We start from the raw sequence: 20,074 nt of genomic DNA, 5'->3' as shown, positions 1-20,074 counted from the left end.
GATATTTGAGCTGTTTTCGTTTTGTTTTATTTAAGACAGGATCTCACTCTGTCGCCCAGGCTGGAGTGCAGTGGCGTGATCATATCTAACTGCAGCCTCGGCTTCCTTCCACCTCAGCCTCCCAAGTAGCTGGGACTACAGCCGCGCACCACCATGCCCGGCTAATTTTTTGTATTTTTAGGAGAGATGGGGTTTCTCCACGTTGGTCAGGCTGGTCTCGAACTCCCGACCTCAGGTTACCTGCCCGCCTCTGCCTCCCAAAGTGCTGGGATTACAGGCGTGAGCCACCACACCGGGCCTTTTTTTTTTTTTTTTTTGTACAAGGGGAGGGAGGGTGGGGAGATATGGGCCAATATTCTATTCTAAGGTGTTTAACTTACATTAACTCATTTAATCTGGAGAACACTCTTAGAAAGTAGAAAATATTACCCCAGAAAGTGGTGGAGCTGGTATACAAAACCGGGTAGGTGCTTTGTTAAGGAATGATGCATTAGTTTCCCAGTAGGAGGTGAGTGCTTCGTTCATCCATTCATTCATGTCTGCATCTGTTCAACTAGTATTTATGGAGCATCTACTATGGGCACATAGAAGGGAACACACCAGCCAAGGTTAGTCAAGTACACAAATAAACAAATAATTACAGGCTGCATTAAATGCTTGGAAGAAAATCATAAGGATGATAGGCCGGGTGCCGTGGCTCACACCTGTAATTCCAGCACTTTGGGAGGCTGAGGTGGGCAGATGACCTGAGGTCAGGAGTTCGAGACCAGCCTGGCCAACATGGTGAAACCCCGTCTCTACTAAAAATACAAAAATTAGCTGGGCACGTTGGATCATGCCTGTTATCTCAGCACTTTGGGAGGCTGAGGCGGGTGGATCACGAGGTCAGGAGTTCGAGACCAGCCTGGCCAGCATGGTGAAACCCTGTCTCTACTAAAAGTACAAAAAATTAGCCAGGCATGGTGGCATGCACCTGGAGTCCTAGCTACTCGGGAGGCTGAGGCAGGAAAATTGCTTGAACCTGGCAGGTGGAGGTTGCAGTGAGCCGAGATCGCGCCATTGCACTCCAGCCTGAGTGACAGAGTGAGACCTCTGTCTCAAAAAAAAAAAAAAAGAAAAAGAAAAATTAGCTGGGTGTAGTGGTGCATGCCTGTAATCCCAGCTACTCTTGTGAGGCTGAGGCAGGAGAATCGAGATGGCGCCACTGCACTCCTGCCTGGGTGACAGAGTGAGATTCCGCCTAAAAAATTAAATAAATAAATAAGGATGATGCGATGGAGAGCAGTTGGAAGGGGCTCGAGCTGAGGACCACACTAGGTAACCATGAGCAGAGATGGGGAACTGAGCTTAAGACCCCCAGAGGATAAGAAATTAAGAAAAACCAGGAAGGCTGGGCGCAGTGGCTCACACCCGTAATCCCAGCACTTTGGGAGGCCAGCGTGGGTGAATCTCTTGAGCCCAGGAGTTCAAGACCAGCTTGGGCAACATAGCAAGACTCCCCCCTCTATAAAAAATACTAAAACTTAGCTGGGCATGGTGGCTCGTGCTTGTAGTCCTAGCTACTTGAGAGGCTGAGGTGGAAGGATCGCTTGAGCCAGGAGGTTGAGGCTGCAGTGAGCTGTGACTGCACCTCTGCAGTCCCACCTGGGTGGTAGAGTAAGACCCTGTCTCAAAAGAAAAACAAAAAAAGAAAAGCTGAGAAAAGTTGCAAGCAGAGGCAAGGGCAAGTGCAAAGCCCCAGAAATGGGAAGACATTTAGAGACTAGAAGATCAATGTGGCTGCAGATGAAGGAGCTCAGGGTGGGGTGTGGGGCTGAACATGGGATGGGAGTGAGGATGGAGGATGGGGGTGAGGCTGGAGAGGTGGGGGCGGGGCAGGGGGTGTGGGGTGAGGGATGAGGGTTTGAGTGTGGGGAGGTGGGGGTGAGGGTGAAGAGGTGAGAATGGGCTCTTCAGGGTCAGGGTGATCTACCAAGGATGCTACTGGCTGTACCTGTGGGGAGTCCAGGGAGGGGTAGAGGCTGCACACATTGGCCTGGGGAGTCATATTTAAAGGGAAGAGCATGGGTCTTGTCTAAAGATCAAGTGTAGATAAGGACAGGAGGAGGCTGGGTGTGATGGCTCCCGCCTGTAATCCTAGCACTTTGGGAGGCTGAGGCAGGAAGATTGCTTTAGCCCAGGAGTTCTAGATCAGCCTGGGCAACATAGCCATAGTGAGACACCAACTCTCTACAAAAACAAAACAAAACAAAACATGCAGCTGGGCGTGGTGGTGCACACCTGTGGTCCTAGCTACTCAGGAGGCTGAGGTGGGAGGATTGCTGGAGCCTAGGATGTCAAGGCTTCAGCGAGCCATATTCGCACCACTGCACTCCAGCCTGGGCAACAGAGCGAGAGCCTGTCTCAGAAAAAAAAAAAAAAAGAAAGAAAAAGGAAAGAACAATAAAAGTCAACTGCTGAGAGGGAGGTTTAGGAAGAAGGGGCTGGCATTATGACTGAGGTGTGAAATAGTCTTTTGGGCCAGGTGCAGTGGCTTATGCCTGTAATCCCAGCAATTTGGGAGGCCAAGGTGGGAGGATCACTTGAGTCCAGGAGTTTGAGGCTGCAACTATGATCACCCCACTGCACTCCAGCCTGGGTGACAGAGCAAGACTCTGTCTCTATTAAAAACAACAAGAAGAAAGGGAAATAGTCCCTTGGGGGAGAGATTTAGGATTGTCAGTAGCCCTGAGGGCTGGCTTAGGGTCCGTTATCAGCCAGGGTCCAGTCAAAAGACAACACGCTATAGTTTTTAACTGAGAGAATTTAATATAAAGGATTGTTAACTACGTATAAAGATGTGTTTAGGTAACTGACGGGGTATAATACTAACAGTAGCAACTGCAGGAAGTAGCTACCACTGGTAAGGTGGTATTATTAAAATGTAGATGCTTGAGGAGGGGGCAAGGGGAGGTGAAACTCAGACATCTGAGGAGAGGGTGCTGCTCCGCTAGGGCTGGTGTCTCTGAGGAGGAGAAAACGAGGCTGGTTCTGCAAATGTTGGAATAAGTGCAGACTGGATTCCACTGCTGCTTCCAGAATGTTCCAACTGCCACCTCCAGGATAAAGAAGCAAGAGTGGCTGACACCAGACAGGACAGGAGCAAGCAGGAAGCGAAGCCCCCTATTGATAGAGCCAAACCGGGATCAGCTGGAAAGCAGAAGTGTTTGCAGAGGCCCAGCCTGAGCACTATAGAGCCAAGAACAGCAGCTGGCTTTGGAGCTTGGTCAACCGGCTTGAGGCCTGAGTTGAAAGCTAGACCCATCAGCACAGTGTCTCTTCCAGTGATTGGACTTTTGCTAGGTGAGTACACTGAAGCCAGGTAAAGGGAGTGGAGAGTGTGTGCCACTGAGTGATTCACAATTCAGGATCCTGGAATATAATTCCATGAGGACGCAGGGGGTGAGTGGCTGCAAAGTAGCCCAGTTCAAGGGACCTGTGGGCCTGGGGATGAGGACCTTTGCTTCTCCACATGCAGTCCATGGACTCGCAGCATCAGCATCGTCTGAGAGCTTGTGAGAAATGCAGAATTTCAGGCCACTGAGACCGCTGTAATTGGAATCTGCATTTTCCAGATCTCCTGGTGGTCCTCAACTACATATTGGTTTGGGATGGGAAACTAGAAGGCTTGGGCTGGGAAACTAGGGAGTGGTGATCAGCGGGTGGGCGGCTTGGCTGCAGCAAGAAGGACAGGCACTGGGAGACAGCCCCTGGGCAATGAGCTTCCAAGCTGGGGCTTTTTAAGTAGGAGGAAGCCATAGTGGTCTGGCACTGGGACCTCTGAACGAAATTTCCCGGTGGCCAGAAGGAATTTCCTCACTTCCCCAAATTAGTAGATTCGATTGCCATCCCACTAGCTGGTAATTTACAGTATAGTGAATTTCCTTATTTCTTTTTTCTTCCCAAGACTTACGAAAAGTAAAGCCAACCGCTTTATTTATCTTTGGGCTCGTCCAGTCTGGCTTCCCCCCTCCGATCTTTCGCAGTGGGACAGCCCGCTGGGCCTCCTTCCTTCCCCCGAAACCCTCCAGGCCTGGGAGAGGACGCGTTTTGCATTCAGGGAAAACCAATCGCTCCCCTATCGTACATAACCAAGAGAAAAGGTGGCGGACGAGGGGCGTGGCAAAGCGATTAGTGCGGCCTGGACCCTGCGTGCCTTGCGCGCTGCGGGCTCTTTGCGTCTGCGTAGTTCGCTCACCTCCCTTTCTAACTCCGCTGCCGCCATGGCTCCTGTGGTTAGTATGGCTCCGCGTGAGGCCTCGGCTCCTGGGGAGGCACGTGGGCCTTGCCGAGCCCGGCATCTACCCAGGCTCGCTGGGGACGGCGCCCTGCAGCGTCCTGCTGGGGTGGGCTGGCAGGTCGGCCGGAGCTGGCCAGAGCCCCTGCCGATCCCAGCACGTTGTAGGCGGAGGAGGCCGCGACTCGGGGCCCGTGAGGGAGATCCGGGAGGTCTCGGAGGCCGGGGCTCGGGCTCCAGCCCCAGCTAGGGGCCAGCGGGGAGCTGGAGCCTGGAGACTGCAGGCTGGGCCGGCCACTGGTCCTTGGACCCCGGCCCGGGGCCTGATTACCTGGTTAGAGGGCGGGGAAGAAGAACGGGACTTGCTACCCTGGGGAGCCGCGCATTCGGAAGTCTACGGCCAAGACTCGGGGACGAATCCGCGGAAGGGCGGCTTATTCGGCGTGCTTTCGGAGAGGAGGCCTGGGTTTGAGAAGCTTTTTAGCGTCCCCAGAGGAAATTAGTTTATCAGGGCGCACTGTACAGACCCAAACGGGTGCTACAGTGGTGTAGGGAGAAGGCTCTCATTGCATTCTCCTTTAGCTATGCTGGGACTGGGCTGTGCGGCGCCCTCCTCCTAGGTTATTTGAGAAAGTTGTTTTTCTGTGTTCTTCGTCCCAAGATCCTACTTTTCCTCTTTTGTTGGGATTCCCTGGTTAACATTTCCGGTTCTTCTGCTGTTTCTGTCTGGTTGGCCTTTTAAATGCCTTTTGGTTTAAAACCTTGATGGAGAAGTATCAAGCCCATTGTGGGTAGGTTCTTGATTCATTGTGTATGTTCGGAATAGATCTTAAAGCATCCCTCTTAGATTGTTACTGGGAAGAGACGTTGTAAAAAATAAATCAGTGATTTTTGTAGTGGCCAAATGTTTGAAAAGTTGATCCAGTTAACACAAGTTTTAGATGAAGTTCTTTTAAACATACAGGAAGGGAGGTAAGATGTGTTCTTGGAAAAGTCTGTTTAGTTCTGCAGAGCTTTTAAACGTGAAAGTACAGGTTGGTACGATGCACAAATGCATTAATGGTGTCAAGTTTGTAGAGAGATAAGATTAACACAAGCTTCTTCGTAAGAGTGAAGAAACTGGAACCTTGTAGGATGTGCTTTGCCGGGTGGTTTGGAAGTACTAATGCATAGATTAAACGAATCAAAATGTCAGAAGTTCTTGACGGTAGTGTTGTAATAAGATTCTAGGTTTTAGCCTTAACCTTGTCCAAGCTGGAGTGGACAGGCACCTAGAATACTTTGCAACTCCCTTCATGAGAAGGTGGATGAGACAGGATTAAGGGAGATGAGCTAAGATGGATCAGGACCCTACTCTGAACATGTAGGACAAGGATTGGTTTCACGTGAAAATTGTGGGTATGCAAGGCATTTTGTATGCCCGCACTCTAATTCTGGAAAAAAATAAAATAGTAGTTTTTGAAATTGGGAATGTTAGGGCAGCTAAAATGAAATGTTCATTTTATTGTGGTTCATAAACTGAGAGACCTTCATGCCTGTAGAGATTGGGGAGACTGGAAAGTTTGAGTGGGTCAAGAGTGCTAGATTTCCCCATCAAAAGGGCATGACCCCAGGCCCCAAGCTTGTAGAGCAGCATCTGCCCCTACTATACCTCTGGCACTCAGGCAATGATGCCTCTTGGCCCTCTTGCAAAGGGAGCACAGCTCCATTAGTTTTGTATTTGTATGGACTTTTATACCCATGACGTTTCTGGTTCTGTTAATCTTGTTTTTCTGACTGATTGAATCTTCATCTCTTTTATCATTTGTGTATTTTCTTAGAAAAAGCTTGTGGCGAAGGGGGGCAAAAAAAAGAAGCAAGTTCTGAAGTTCACTCTTGATTGCACCCACCCTGTAGAAGATGGAATCATGGATGCTGCCAATTTTGTAAGTTACATCCTTATTGCCACTCGGGTGGTCACGAACATTTTGAGATACTGTTGAGAAAACCTACTGGGATACATTTCTGTTTTCAGGCTTATAGGCAGCTTCACAGGTCTGGCTGTATCATTTCACCCTGGGAATGTGGGCAGATTACTTGTTTGTTTCCAAGTCTTGCTTCTTCTTGTGTGTGCAACAGTTGTGAGGAGTAAAAGGAGATGGGCTTAGAATAAGCAAGAAGGGCTGTAGCACAGAGGTGTTAGAGGGCTATCTTGTTTTTCTCCTTTAGTTTCCACAAATGATTTTACTTAAAAGTTAACCAGAAACAGGCCAGGCGCGGTGGCTTACGCCTATAATCCCAACACTTTGGGAGGCTGAGGTGGGCAGATCATGAGGTCAGGAGTTCGAGACCAGTCTGGCCAACATAGTGAAACCCCATCTCTACTAAAAATACAAAAAATTAGCTGGATGTGGTGGTGTGCACCTGTAATCCCAGCTACTCGGGAGGCTGCGGTAGGAGAATCGCGTGAACACGGGAGGCGGAGGTTGCAGTGAGCAGAGATCGCACCATTGCATTCCATCCCGGGAGATAGTGTGAGACTCTGTCTCAAAAACAAAACAAAAAAAGTTACTGAGAAACAGACAAATTTCACTGGGTCCATGGCATCCCCCTTGCTGTTTGGTGTGTTTAAGCATAAGTGAGGGACCCTGATCCTGACTGTGGGCTGCCTCTGTCCTGGGTCTCACTGCTTTGGTGTGGAGCTTTGGACAGGTGGCAGCAGTTCCTGAAGCTTTTCTATATTATGAAGCATCTGAGCTTCAGTCTTTAAAGTACCCTGCTTGCTGAATTGTAATTGGATTTTTTTTTTTTTCTTCAGATCTTGCTCTGTGCTGATTTTTTGCCCCTGTATTTGGCCCATTCCCCAATATTCCTCTATCCTATTGCAATCTAGAGATATTAAATAATCCTTCCGCCACATTTTGACTCAGCAGTTTGGTTTTGATATTTTATTCTTTTTCCTCTAATAGCCATGTTTGGGGGATTCAGACTTCGTATTTGTGTGCAGGAGTCTCCTAAATTTGCATTCGCTCTAAATTCTCCAGAAGGTTGAACTGTTGCCAGGATCAGTATCATTACAACAAAAATAATTTTTAAACACAAAATAATTATGGTCACGAATTATCCAGAATGGAATTTAGTTAACCTGTTACAGTTTATTGCCTTTATGTAGATGCTGTTTGCATCTGTGTCCTTCAAGAAATCCCCTATTTCCTTAGTTCTTTCTCTATCCAGTGACTTCTGGCTTTTCTGTGGCCTCCTCTTTTTCAACTTCGGTGTCTTCCAGTTTGGTATTCACATGGTGGCCCTGTTCTGGCATTATTCCTGCCTCCCTCCCTCTGAGCCATTCCCTCAGCCCACTCATCTGTTTGTGTGATTGTCTTTCTTTCTGGAAGCCTCCTTAGGATAGAAAACTGAAGTCATTTATGAATCTTGAGATGCAGAATTCAAGATTTCTGACCTAATCACTCTGTGCCCCATCTGTGGTTAACGTATACTTTTTGTTTATTTTATTTTATTTGATTTTTGAGACCAAGTTTTGCTCTTGTTCCCCAGGCTGGAGTGCAATGGCGCAATCTCGGCTCACCGCAGTCTCCATTTCCCGGGTTCAAGCCATTCTGGTGTCTCAGCCTCCCGAGTAGCTGGGATTACAGGTGCCTGCCACCACGCCTGGCTAATTTTTGTATTATTAAGAGAGATGGGGTTTCTCCATATTGGTCAGGCTGGTCTCGAACCCCTGACTTCAGGTGATCCACCCGCCTTGGCCTCCCAAAGTGCTGGGATTACAGGCATGAGCCACTGCGCCTGGCCATTTTATTTTATTTTTATTTATTTATTTTTGAGATGGAATCTCACTCTGTCGCCCAGCCTGGAGTGCAATGGTGTGATCTTGGCTCACTGCAACCTCCACCTCCCAGGTTTAAGTGATTCTCTTTCTCAGCTTCCCGAGTAGCTGGGATTGGAGGCGTGAGCCACCGCGCCTGGACCCAAATTTTTATTTATTTATTTATTTATTTTGAGATGGAGTCTTGCTCTGTTGCCCAGGCTGGAATGCAGTGGCACGATCTTGGCTCACTGTAAGCTCCGCCTACCATGTTCATGCCATTCTCTTGCCTCAGCCTGCCGGGTAGCTGGGACTACAGGCGCCCGCCACCACGCCTGGCTAATTTTCTGTATTTTTAGTAGAGACGGGGTTTCACCATGTTAGCCAGGATGATCTCGATCTCCTGACCTCGTGATCTGCCCACCTTGGTCTCCCAAATTTTTATTTTTTGAGAAAGGGTCTGTTGTCCAGGCTGGAGGGCAGTAGCATGATCCTGGCTCACTGCAGCCTCAACCTCATAGGCCCAAGTGGTCCTCCCATCTCAGCTTCTGGAATAGCTGGCACCACAGGCATGCACCACCATACCTAGCTAATTTTTAAATTTTTTTGTAGAGGAAAGGTCTTCTTAAGTTGCCCAGGCTCGTCTTGAACTCCTGGGCTCAAGAGATCTCCCTGCCTTGGCTTCCCAAAGTGCCGGGATTACAGGTGTGAGCTACTGTGCCCAGCCAGTTAACATATTTTGTATTGGAGTTTTTAAATAGAAAATTATAGGAATTTCGAGCTGAAAGGGACTTCATGTCATTGCAATAGCAAGAAAACAACTAAAAAGGTCCTTTTTGGGCAAAGCTTTCTGAAGCACAAGGAGGTGAATGTCTTGCTGAGGCCCACAACGGGAGTTTGCAGAGAATGTCTTGGGCTCCTGAGTGGCTGCTGCTTCTGCTGTACCACACATGGCCCTGGACCAGGTCTAGAATTGTTTCGGTCTCTATGTCTTTGCTCTTTCTACTAGGTCGAAGTCTTATTTTCTGATAGTGCTGTGAACAGTGTTTTATACTCCTTAGATTCAGAAGTTGCTTTTAGCTTTGGTTTCATGTACCTTGTAAAAGTTCGTTTTATTTATTTTTTGAGACAGGGTCTCTCTGTCCCCCAGGCTGGAGTGCAGTGGCGTGATCTCGGCTCACTGCAACCTCTGCCTCCTGGGCTCAAGCGATTCTCCTGCCTCAGCCTCCTGAGTAGCTGGGACTACAGGCTCATGCCACCACACCTGGCTAATATTTGTATTTTTTGTAGAGATCGGGTTTCGCCATGTTGCCTAGCCTGGTCTCAAATTCCTGAGCTCAGGAGATCCACCCACCTCAGCCTCTCAAAGTGCTGGGATTATAGGCGTATCTTGTAAAAGTTTGGCCTTGGGTTTCCGGTCTACCCTTGTGTTGCCCACTAAATCTTTCATGGCGAGGCACAGTTGGCCTTGTGTGGAAGTAGTCAAGTATGTTTACACTGGGATGTCGTCTCATAGTATGTATGTAAATGGAATTTGTTACCATTTTTAAAAAAGACTGAACATTTAAGAAACTGATACTAGGGCCAGGCATGGTGGCTCACACCTGTAATCCCCACGCTTTGGGAGGCCGAGGTGGGAGGATCACTTGAGCCCAGGAGTTTGAGACCAACCTGGACAACATAGAGAGACCCCTTCTCTTAAAAACATTAAGCCAGGCGCAGTGATTCACGCCTGTAATCCCAGCACTTTGGGAGGCAGAGGTGGGCGGATCACCTGAAGTCGGGAGTTTGAGACCAGCGTGACCAACGTGGAGAAACCCCGTCCCCACTAAAAATACAAAATTAGCTGGGCGTGGTGGCAAATGCCTGTAATCCCAGCTACTTGGGAGGCTGAGCCGGAGAATCACTTGAACCTGGGAGGCGGAGGTTGCAGTGACCCGAGATCGCGCCATTGATCTCTAGCCTGGGCAACAAGAGCTAAACTCCATCTCAAAAAAAAAAATTGTAAAATTAGCTGGGGCCAGGTGGGATGGCTCATTCCTGTAATCCTAGCACTTTGAGAGGCTGAGGTGGGAGGATCACTTGAGTCTGAGAGGTCGAGACTTGAGTCTGGGAGGTTGAGACTGCAGTGAGCTGTGATTGCGCTGGTGCACTCCTGTCTGGGTGACAGAGTGAGACTCTGTCTCTAAAACCAAAACAAAAAATGATATTAGTTCAGTGTTGGGAGACAAAAAAATAAAATATTCTGTTGAGACAGATGAAGTCACTTCATTGGTCAATTTAATGATTTCTACAGGAGCAGTTTTTGCAAGAAAGGATCAAAGTGAACGGAAAAGCTGGGAACCTTGGTGGAGGGGTGGTGACCATCGAAAGGAGCAAGAGCAAGATCACCGTGACATCCGAGGTGCCTTTCTCCAAAAGGTAAGGGAGGGAAGTGTGTGTGGCCTGCGTGCACCCAGTGCTCAGCCCGCCTTTTCCCTGCATGGGAGTGGGGGCACCTGCAGAGTGATTGGTTTGCATCTGTTAATTTCTGGAACTATGCTCAGTGCAGGAGGCAGTGGATGAATGCTATTATGGTTGTTAACAATAGTCAACTTTTGGTGGTTTTAAAATTTTGTCTTTCACAGGCTAAAGTGTTTTGTTTTTTTTTGAGCCGGAGTCTCACTCCGTCGCCCAGGCTGTTGTGCAATGGCGCGATCTCGGCTCACTGCAACCTCCGCCTCCTGGGTTCAAGCAGGTGTCCTGCCTCAGCCTCCTGAGTAGCTGAGACTACAGGCGCCCGCCACCACGCCCGGATAATTTTTGTATTTTTAGTAGAGACGGGTTTCACCATGTTGGCCAGGCTGCTCTCGAATTCCTCCCCTCAAGTGATCCACCCGCCTTGGCCTCCCAAAGTGCTGGGATTACAGGCCTGACCCACCGTGCCCGGCCAGGCTAAGGTATTTTAAACAGTAAGGTACTCAGACTTGCTTTCAAGACTGTTTTCTCAAAAATATTCTTGGCAGGGCACAGTGGCTTATGCTTGTAATCCCGGCACTTTGGGAGGATGATACAGGAGTATTGCTTGAGCCCAGGAGTTTGAGACCAGCCTGGGCAACATAGTGAGACCTCCATCTCTACAAGAGTTAAAATTAGCTGGGCATGGTGACATGTGCCTGTAGTCCAGCCACTTGGGGAGCTGAAGTGGGAGGATGGCTTGAGCCCAGGAGGTCAGGGCTGTAATGAGCTGTTATTGTACCACTGCAGGCCAGCCTGGGTGACAGAGTGAGACCCTATTTCAATTTAAAAAAAAATTGCTTCCTGTCTCTAGATCACAGTAAAAGCTTACCTTTTTTTTTTTTTTTTGAAACCGAGTCTTGCTGTGTTGCCCAGGCTGGAGTGCAATCAATGGTGCCATCTTGGCTCACTGCAACCTCTGCCTCCCGGGTTCAAGTGATTCTCCTGCCTCAGCCTCCCGAGTTTTTGGAATTGCAGGCGTGTGCCACCACGCCCGGCTAATTTTTCATATTTTTAGTAGAGACAGGGTTTTGCCATGTTGGCCAGGCTGGTCTCGAACTCTTAACTTCAGGTGATTCGCCTGCCTCAGCCTCCCAAAGTACAAGGATTATAGGCATGAGCCACTGCGCCTGGCCCACACCCGGCTAATTCTTGTATTTCTTTTTTTTTTTTTTGAGACAGTTTGCTTTGTGCTCAGGCTGGAGTGCATGGCGCGATCTCCTGCAACCTCCGCCTCCCAGCAACTTCTCCTCACCTCCGAGTAGCTGGATACAGGCATGCGCCCATGCCAGCTTTTTTAATTTTATAGGCAGGTTCTTCATGTTGTCAGCCGTCTCGACTCCTGACCTCAGGTGATCCGCCTGCCTCCCAAAGTGCTGGGATTACAAGCGTGAGCCACTGCGCCCGGCCTTGTATTTCTTTTTTTTTTTTTTTTTCAGACGGAGTCTCACTCTGTCGCCCAGGCTGGAGTGCAGTGGCGCAATCTTGGCTCACTGCAACCTCTGGCTCCCGGGTTCAAGCGATTCTCCTGCCTCAGGCTCCCGAGTAGCTGGGATTACAGGCGCCTGCCACCGCGCCTGGCTAATTTTTTTTTGTTTTTTTAGTAGAGACAGGGTTTCACCATGTTGGCCAGGCTGGTCTCTATCTCCTGACCTCGTAATCCACCCGCTTTGGCCTCCCAAAGTGCTGGGATTACAGGTGTGAGCCACTGCGCCCAGCCTAATTATTGTATTTTTCGTAGGTACGGGGTTTCGCCGTGTTGGCCAGACTGGTCTTGAACTCCTGACCTCAGATGATCCACCTGCCTTGGCCTCCCAAAAGTGCTGGAATTACAGGCGTGAACCACTGTGTCTGGCCAAGAGCTTTCCTTTTGAATTCCAGCTGTTTCCCTTGTAAGTGCTACTTTGGCACTGAACAAGGAATCTGAAGACCTCAGTTTAGACTGAGTCCACTCTAGTTAATTCCTGGGTCCCATTTTCTTTCATTTCAAAATGGAGACATTAATTTGCTAGTTCCCTCCTATGTTATGTGTTGGTTTTTGAGGATGAGGTTAAAAAACTTTACCAATTGCTGAAGAATTGGATATGCATATACTCAGCTCCTAGCCTGGGGCTGTGGCCTGTTAGGAGCTTTTAATCATACTAAATCCCAGCACTTTGGGAGGCCGAGGTCAGAAGATCACCTGAGGTCAGGAGTTTGAGACCAGCCTGACCAACATGGAAAAACTGTCTCTACTAAAAATACAAAATTAGCTGGGCGTGGTGGTGCCTGCCTGTAATCCCAGCTACTCAGGCGGCTGAGGCAGGAGAATTGCTTGAACCAGGGAGGCGGAGGTTGCGGTGAGCCAAGATCGCACCATTGCACTCCAGCCTGGGCAACAAGAGCGAAACTCCGTCTCAAAAAAAAAAACAACATACTAAATCAAGTGGTGGGAAATTTTAAGGTATGTTAGTACAAATTGGTTGTAGTTAATGGTTTTATGTTTAGCTGTGTCAGTGAAGAGAAGACTTTGAAGCTTAAGTGAAGTCCTCACAGTCTGCCTGGGAAGCCTTGAGAGTGGGGCTTCTGGGGGATACAAAGCCTCCGGCCTGCTGGGCTGTAGCAGAGCCCTTGGGGAAGATTCTGCTACCTTTCTGTGACCTGTTTACCAGGGTGAGGGTGTCTCCTGGCATGCGTCACTTCCGTTTTCACAAATTTTCTGTTCTTATCCAGTGGAGAAAGAAGGGAAGGTGCCTTAATCATCTATTACAGCTTTCCTTTCTTGATGATAATAGTTTATTTTCCTGAAAGGTTCAAGGTGTCCCAAATCTGTAACTTTTTCTGTCTCTGAATTTGTACAGGGTTTTTATTTATTTTTTTTTTTTGAAAAGGAGTTTTGATCTTGTTGTCTAGGCTGAAGTGCAATGGCGCGATCTCAGCTCACTGAAACCTCCGCCTCCCAGGTTCAAGCAATTCTCCTGCCTCAGCCCCCTGAGTAGCTGGGATTACAGGTGCCTGCCACCATGCCCGGTTAATTTTTTGCATTTTTAGTAGAGAGGGGGTTTCATCATGTTGGCCAGGCTGGTCTGGAACTCCTGACCTCAGGTGATCCACCCGCCTCGGCCTCCCAAAGTGCTGGGATTACAGGCATGAGGCACCCTGCCTGGCCTGTACAGGGTTTTTTTTTTTGTTTTTTTTTTTTTTTTTAAAACCTGATTTTTTTCCCCAGTGTACTATTAGGGATTTTTTTTTCCCTTTTTTTTAGATAGGGTCTTACTCTGTCACCAAGGTGGAGAGCAGTGGGGTGATCATAGCTCACTCTAGCCTCCATCTCCTGGCTCAAACAGTCCTGCCTCAGCCTCCCAAGTAGCTGGGACTACACGAGTGCCCCACCATGCCCGGCTATGTCAGGGAAAATTTCAACCACCTGAAATTTTGAATTAACTTCATCTGAATACAATATGGTGGAAATAATTGACAAAAGTATACTTTTTAGATGGAATGACCAAATTGATTTATCTTTGCGTAGCAAAAAGTGGACAGTTGAATTGAGATCTTCACACTTTGTGGCGATTGCTTTGTTGGTGTGGAGATTGCTTTGTTGGTGTGGCGATTGCTTTGTTGGCGTGGAGATTGCTTTGTTGGCATGGAGATTACTTTGTTGGTGTGGAGCACTGTCACAGTGCTCCATTTTTGGAGATGGTGAGTCTGTTGATTCATGACATTTGGGTCCTGTTAATATGCCAGGGATCCAGGCCGGGCGCAGTGGCTCACGCCTGTAATCCCAGCACTTTGGGAGGCCCAGGCGGGTGGATGACCTGAGGTCGGGAGTTCCAGACCAGCCTGACCAACATGGAGAAACCCCGTCTCTACTAAAAATACAAAATTAGCTGGGCGTGGTGGCTCATGCCTGTAATCCCAGCTACTCGGGAGGCTGAGGCAGGAGAATCGCTTGAACTCGGGAGAAAGAGGTTGAGGTGAGCCGGAGATGGTGCCATTGCACTCCAGCCTGGGCAACAAGAGTGAAACTCTGGGCCGGGCGCGGTGGCTCACGCCTGTAATCCCAGCACTTTGGGAGGCCGAGGCGGGCGGATCACGAGGTCAGGAGATCGAGACCACGGTGAAACCCCGTCTCTACTAAAAATACAAAAAAAAATTAGCCGGGCATGGTGGCGGGCGCCTGTAGTCCCAGCTACTCGGAGAGGCTGAGGCAGGAGAATGGCGTGAACCCGGGAGGCAGAGCTTGCAGTGAGCCAAGATCGAGCCACTGCACTCCAGCCTGGGTGACAGAGCGAGACTCCGTCTCAAAAAAAAAAAAAAAAAAAAAAAAAAAAAAAAAAAAAAAAGAGTGAAACTCTGTCTCAAACAAACAAACAAACCAACCGACCAACCAACCAACCAGGGATCTATCTGAGCATCTCATGTAATCCTTGCTATGGTCTGAAGAGATGGTTAGTAGCAGGGGTCCCCTTTCACTGTGGGAGAAACAGCTTGGTTAGATTAATTGGCTCTGCTGTGGGTTTGTGCGTTGTGAAATTCCCTCTTTATGGCTTGGGAAGATTCGGAATAGCCTCAGGGCCACGTAAGCAAGCCGGTGAGAAAGGTGCCAAGATTGTAATGCACTTCATCTTTTTTTTTTTTTTTTAATTAAAAAAAAAAAATGTTGTGTAGAGACAGGGTCTTGCTATGTTGCCCGGGCTGGTCTTGAACTCCTAGATTCAAGGGATCCTCTCACCTTGGCCTCACGAAGTGTTGGGATTACAGGCGTGAGCCACCGTGCCCAGCCCTTAGGTCATCTTTATGTAGTTAGGGTGTTGGGCACAAAAGCCAGTTTTTGCCTTTCCATAAAGAATGAGTGTTTTGGCTGGTCGCAGTGGCTCACACCTTTAATCCCAGCACTTTGGGAGGCTGAGGCGGGCAGACACTTGAGGCCAGGAGTTCGAGACGAGACTGGCCAATATGGCAAAACCCCCATCTCTACTGAAATTACAAAAATTAGCTGGACATGGTGTTACACACCTGTAATCCCAGCTACTTGGGAGACTGAGGCACGAGAATTGCTTGAATCCTAGAGGCAGAGGTTGCAGTGAGCCTGGGCCACAGAACGAGATTCTGTCTCCAAAAAAAAAAAAAGTTTTCTAATGATCACCCTGTTGTGGTGAGTATTTTAGCTCTCACCTGGCTAAAGCAGCAATTGGGCAGGCTGATTGAAAGGCTTTGTGCTCTCTGGGCGTGAGCACAGTGGCAGGGTGGCATTCTGTCCCTGTGTGTTGGGTGGTGAGCAGGAGCGAGTGTGTGCACACCCCTAAGAAGCAGTCCTCATCATCCAGACAACCTCAAAAGGGGGTTTGACTCTGTGAGGTGATGTGTGCGCAGTGCTTACAGCTCTTTGGAAACCCACTATTTTCTCCATAAAAGGTATTGAGGTTGCGTACTTAACTGTAAAATTTCTATCATGTTATCTTTCTCCAGTGGTCACTAAAAACTATGTTATAGGTGTTTGCTGCATTTTCATGGACAACTGGTACATCTACTTATCTACTTATCTGCTCTTGGTTTTTTTTTTTTTTTTTTTTGAGATGGAGTCTTGCTCTGTCGCCCAGGCTGGAGTGCATTGGCGCCATCTCGGCTCACTGCAGCCTCTGCCTCCCGGGTTCAAGTGATTCTCTTGCCTCAGCCTCCTGACTAGCTGGGACTACAGGCGCCCGCCACCACGTCTGGCTAATTTTTTGTATTTTTAGTAGAGACAGGGTTGCATCGTGTTAGCCAGGATGGTCTCCGTTTCCTGACCTCATGATCTGCCCGCCTCAGCCTCCCAAAATGCTGGGATTACAGGTGTGAGCCAGTGCCCTGGCCTAGTTTTTTTTCTTTTTTTTTTTGGAGGCAGTCTCGCTCTGTCACCCAGGCTGGAATGCAATGGTACAATCTCAGCTCACTGCACTCTCCGCCTCCTGGATTCAAGGGATCCTCGTGCCTCAGCCTCCCGAGTAGCTGGGATTACAGGCATGCACCACCACGCCCAGCTAATTTTTTTATTTTTAGTAGAGATGGGGTTTCACCATGTTGTTCAGGCTGGTCTCGAACTCCTGACCTCAAGTGATCTGCCTGCCTTGGCCTCCCAAAGCGCTGGGATTACAGGCCTGAGCCACCATGCCCAGTCTATTCTAATTGTTACTGCCAATGTCGATGGTACGTGGCTGATAACTCTGAGAGCCTTGGCTGGGGTGTATTTGCCTTACCTTTGCCATTTTTGAGGCTTGGGAAAACACCTTGAGTTGTAATGATTTTGAGTGCTGGGTTTTGTAAATGTTAAAATGTTTTAGAATGCAAGCACCAACTGTCTAGTGGAGTTCTTGTGTCCTTTCTCTGCAGGTATTTGAAATATCTCACCAAAAAATATTTGAAGAAGAATAATCTACGTGACTGGTTGCGCGTAGTTGCTAACAGCAAAGAGAGTTACGAATTACGTTACTTCCAGATTAACCAGGACGAAGAAGAGGAGGAAGATGAGGATTAAATTTCATTTATCTGGATTATTTTGTATGAGTTCTTGAATAAAACTTGGGAACCAAAATGGTGGTTTATCCTTGTATCTCTGCAGTGTGGATTGAACAGAAAATTGGAAATCATAGTCAAAGGGCTTCCCTTGGTTTGCCACTCACTTTATTTGTAACTTGACTTCTTTTTTTTTCTGCTTAAAAATTTCAATTCTCGTGGTAATACCAGAGTAGAAGGAGAGGGTGACTTTAAGGAACTGACAGCCATTGGGGAGGCAGATGCGGGTGTGGAGGTGTGGGCTGAAGGTGGTGACTGTTTGATTTTAAAAAAGTGTGACTGTCAGTTGTATCTGTTGCTTTTCTCAATGATTCAGGGATACAAGTGGGCTCCTCATTCATTAAAATAAAACGCGACATCTTTCTAAGATTCTCTGTGGGAAAATGACTGTGTCAATAAAATGCGGGTTTCTGGGCCATTCGTCTTACTTTCATTTTTTGATTACAAATTTCTCTTGACCCACACAATTATGTCTGCTAATCCTCTTCTTCCTAGAGAGAGAAACTGTGCTCCTTCAGTGTTGCTGCCATAAAGGGGTTTGGGGAATTGATTGTAAAAGTCCCAGGTTCTAAATTAACTAAATGTGTACAGAAATGAACGTGTAAGTAATGTTTCTACAAGTCTTTGCAACAAACTGTCAGTTTGATCTCCAGCAGAGGGAGCTGTAGGAATAGTGCTTCCAGATGGGGCCTCCCGTGTGGGGCCCAGCGATGGGGGCCCCTGATGCCAAGAGCTCTGGAGGCTCTGGTAAAGGGGGAACATGAAGGAGGAGTGACTGGGAAGCCTCCCATGCCAAGGAGATGGGAGATGCCCTGGAAATAGCTGCCTCATGCTACTTAGACCATGACTGGATTTAATGTCAGAAGTTATTCTACAGTGGTGTGCTGCAGTGCAGAGGCTAGACAACTGAAAGGGGCTACCAAGGCTGGGGAAAAAAGATGCAATTGTTGCTGTGAGTGACTTTGAAAGACTCTGGTGCCTTGTGGTGCCCTTCTGAAATTCGAACAGTAATGCAAAAGTGTCTGCTTTAGAATTTATGGTGTCTAAAATTCATGTTTTTAAAAGAGCTTGCCTACAGATGGTTTCCACACCTGAAATTGTGCCCTGCGAGTTGCATAGCTGGAAGTTCAATGTTCATTCCTACCTTGGCTCCCATTAAACATTTGGTGCTCTGTGGGTTGAGTTGAACGTGTTGAGGCTTTGCAATTTCACTTGTGTTAAAGGCTCTGGCATTTTTCCATTTCTATGCAAATTTCTTTGAAGCAGAATTGCTTGCATATTTATTCTCTGCCGTCACAGAAAGCAGAGTTTCTTTCAAACTTCACTGAGGCATCAGTTGCTCTTTGGCAATGTCCCTTAACCATGATTATTAACTAAGTTTGTGGCTTGAGTTTACAGATTTTACTTGTTGCATTGATGTTCCCATGTAGTAAGTAATTTTTAGTTTGGTTGTGAAAAAACCCTGGGCTGAAGTTAGCATTTAAGTTAAAAGAAAAAAAGAAACTAGTCCCAGATTTGAAAACTTGTAATAAAATTGAAACTCACTGGTTTTCTATGTCTTTTTGAACTCTTGTAATCGAGTTTTGATCACAATTTCTATTAAAGTGGCTAACACCTGGCTACTATTACTGTGCGAGGCTTTGTTTTTTTTTAAGGACTGGCATGTTAAGAAAAGCTTTGTCCTCACGAATTAGTTGCTGTACCAACAGTTATGTTGGTCTTTATTAGGCTTAGAAGAAAAGATGTCCTTTATTTCCACTTTTCTTCCCCTAGTTGTGCTGTTTTGCCACAGTGAGATTCAGGAGTTGGCTGTCACTGAACTTTCTGTGTAGAATTTCTCCAGATCCAGAGCCTGGGGAACAACTTTGCCAGCAAATGCCGTTTTCTGATGGGGAATAGGTAGTGTGAACTTGAATTCCATCACAGCCATGACACCAGCTGCGCCCAAAGCACACTGTAGACCAGTTTCCTTTGTTTTGACTCACACCTCACTTGCCGGATCGAAAATAGTTGAGGCACAGGCGCTGACTGGGGTCGTGGAGAGTTTCAAGCTGTGATTTAAGTTCATAAGAGTCCCGAAACAGGAGGTCAGTCTGGTCTCGGCCAATGGCAGTTACAGAAACACCCTCACGCCCTTCCCTTGAGTGTGCTGGTGCAGCTGAGGAAATGAGGTTTGTTGATGTCACTACGTGTTACTAACTAGTCACTTCTAAAGGCTTCATGTTTTCCTTCCAAAAGCTTCTGATCCCCCTTTTCCCATGGCACTTTCAGTGGTGAATTGTTTGGGTTTTGAGTACTGTTGTCCTCATACCTTTTCAGGAACAGCCAGGTGTTGAAATACCTGGGTCCTAACTTTGCTCATGAATGGTGTGTAGCACAGAGGTGGTCAGAAACATGGGGAAAGTGAGGAAGTTGGATAATACCAAGTGTCTTAAGACAGTTGATATCTGGGGCTATCTAGATCTCAGCCTTTTTAGGGGACACTTGATTTCCTGGAGGGTGATAAGGACCCCAGTGATGGGGGATAATGGTCCAGCTGTTGAAGTCACTGATAACGTCAGGGGAGCCTGGAATTTGGTGTTGACACCTGATTTCACTCTCCATTTGTACATGGGACTCAGACCCTTAAAGTTGTCAAGTGTTGTAAGCCAAGACCTCCCACGGGGGAGGGGGACCTAGGATGTGGGACAGTTACAGATCTGGCAGTTCCAGGAGACAGACCATCTCCCCAGTAACCCTTGGACAGAATACTGGGGTGACTGGAGTCAGAAGCCGCAGGGTAGGGGCACCACGGCGGTGAGAGATGGGCCAGGCCCCCGAAGGAGAGCCTGGGTTGACACCTGGCCCAGGTTGTTCGCCGAGTCGTGGTGATGGGCCTATATTTAGTGGAATAAACTGTGGGGTTGATTCTCTTTGAGGGAGAAGAGGGTAGAAGAGAGGCTAGGTGTGGGGATTTGCCATCCCTG

The 20,074-nt window shown here is 47.9% G+C and overlaps 1 protein-coding gene across 2 annotated transcripts; it reads left to right on the top strand.

Moving 5' to 3' along the window:
• Positions 1 to 3,083: 3,083 nt before the first annotated feature.
• Positions 3,084 to 18,740, top strand: RPL22 (ribosomal protein L22). 2 transcript variants are annotated; one of them, XM_030805088.1, is made up of 4 exons: positions 3,084 to 3,342; positions 6,097 to 6,201; positions 10,375 to 10,499; positions 16,926 to 18,740. In XM_030805088.1, exons 2-4 carry the CDS (start codon positions 6,184 to 6,186, stop codon positions 17,068 to 17,070), a joined length of 288 nt encoding a protein of 95 aa, XP_030660948.1. In that variant the 5' UTR covers positions 3,084 to 3,342; positions 6,097 to 6,183; the 3' UTR covers positions 17,071 to 18,740. The 2 variants fall into 2 exon arrangements, with proteins under 2 accessions (XP_030660948.1, XP_030660947.1); XM_030805087.1 differs by lacking the exon at positions 3,084 to 3,342 and adding an exon at positions 4,205 to 4,274 and having other exon boundaries at positions 16,926 to 18,736.
• The last annotated feature ends 1,334 nt before the right edge of the window (positions 18,741 to 20,074 follow it).

The sequence above is a fragment of the Nomascus leucogenys genome, chromosome 24 (assembly GCF_006542625.1).
Source record: "Nomascus leucogenys isolate Asia chromosome 24, Asia_NLE_v1, whole genome shotgun sequence".
In the NCBI taxonomy this organism is placed as follows: domain Eukaryota; kingdom Metazoa; phylum Chordata; class Mammalia; order Primates; family Hylobatidae; genus Nomascus; species Nomascus leucogenys.
This window is presented reverse-complemented; position numbering and strand designations above follow the sequence as displayed.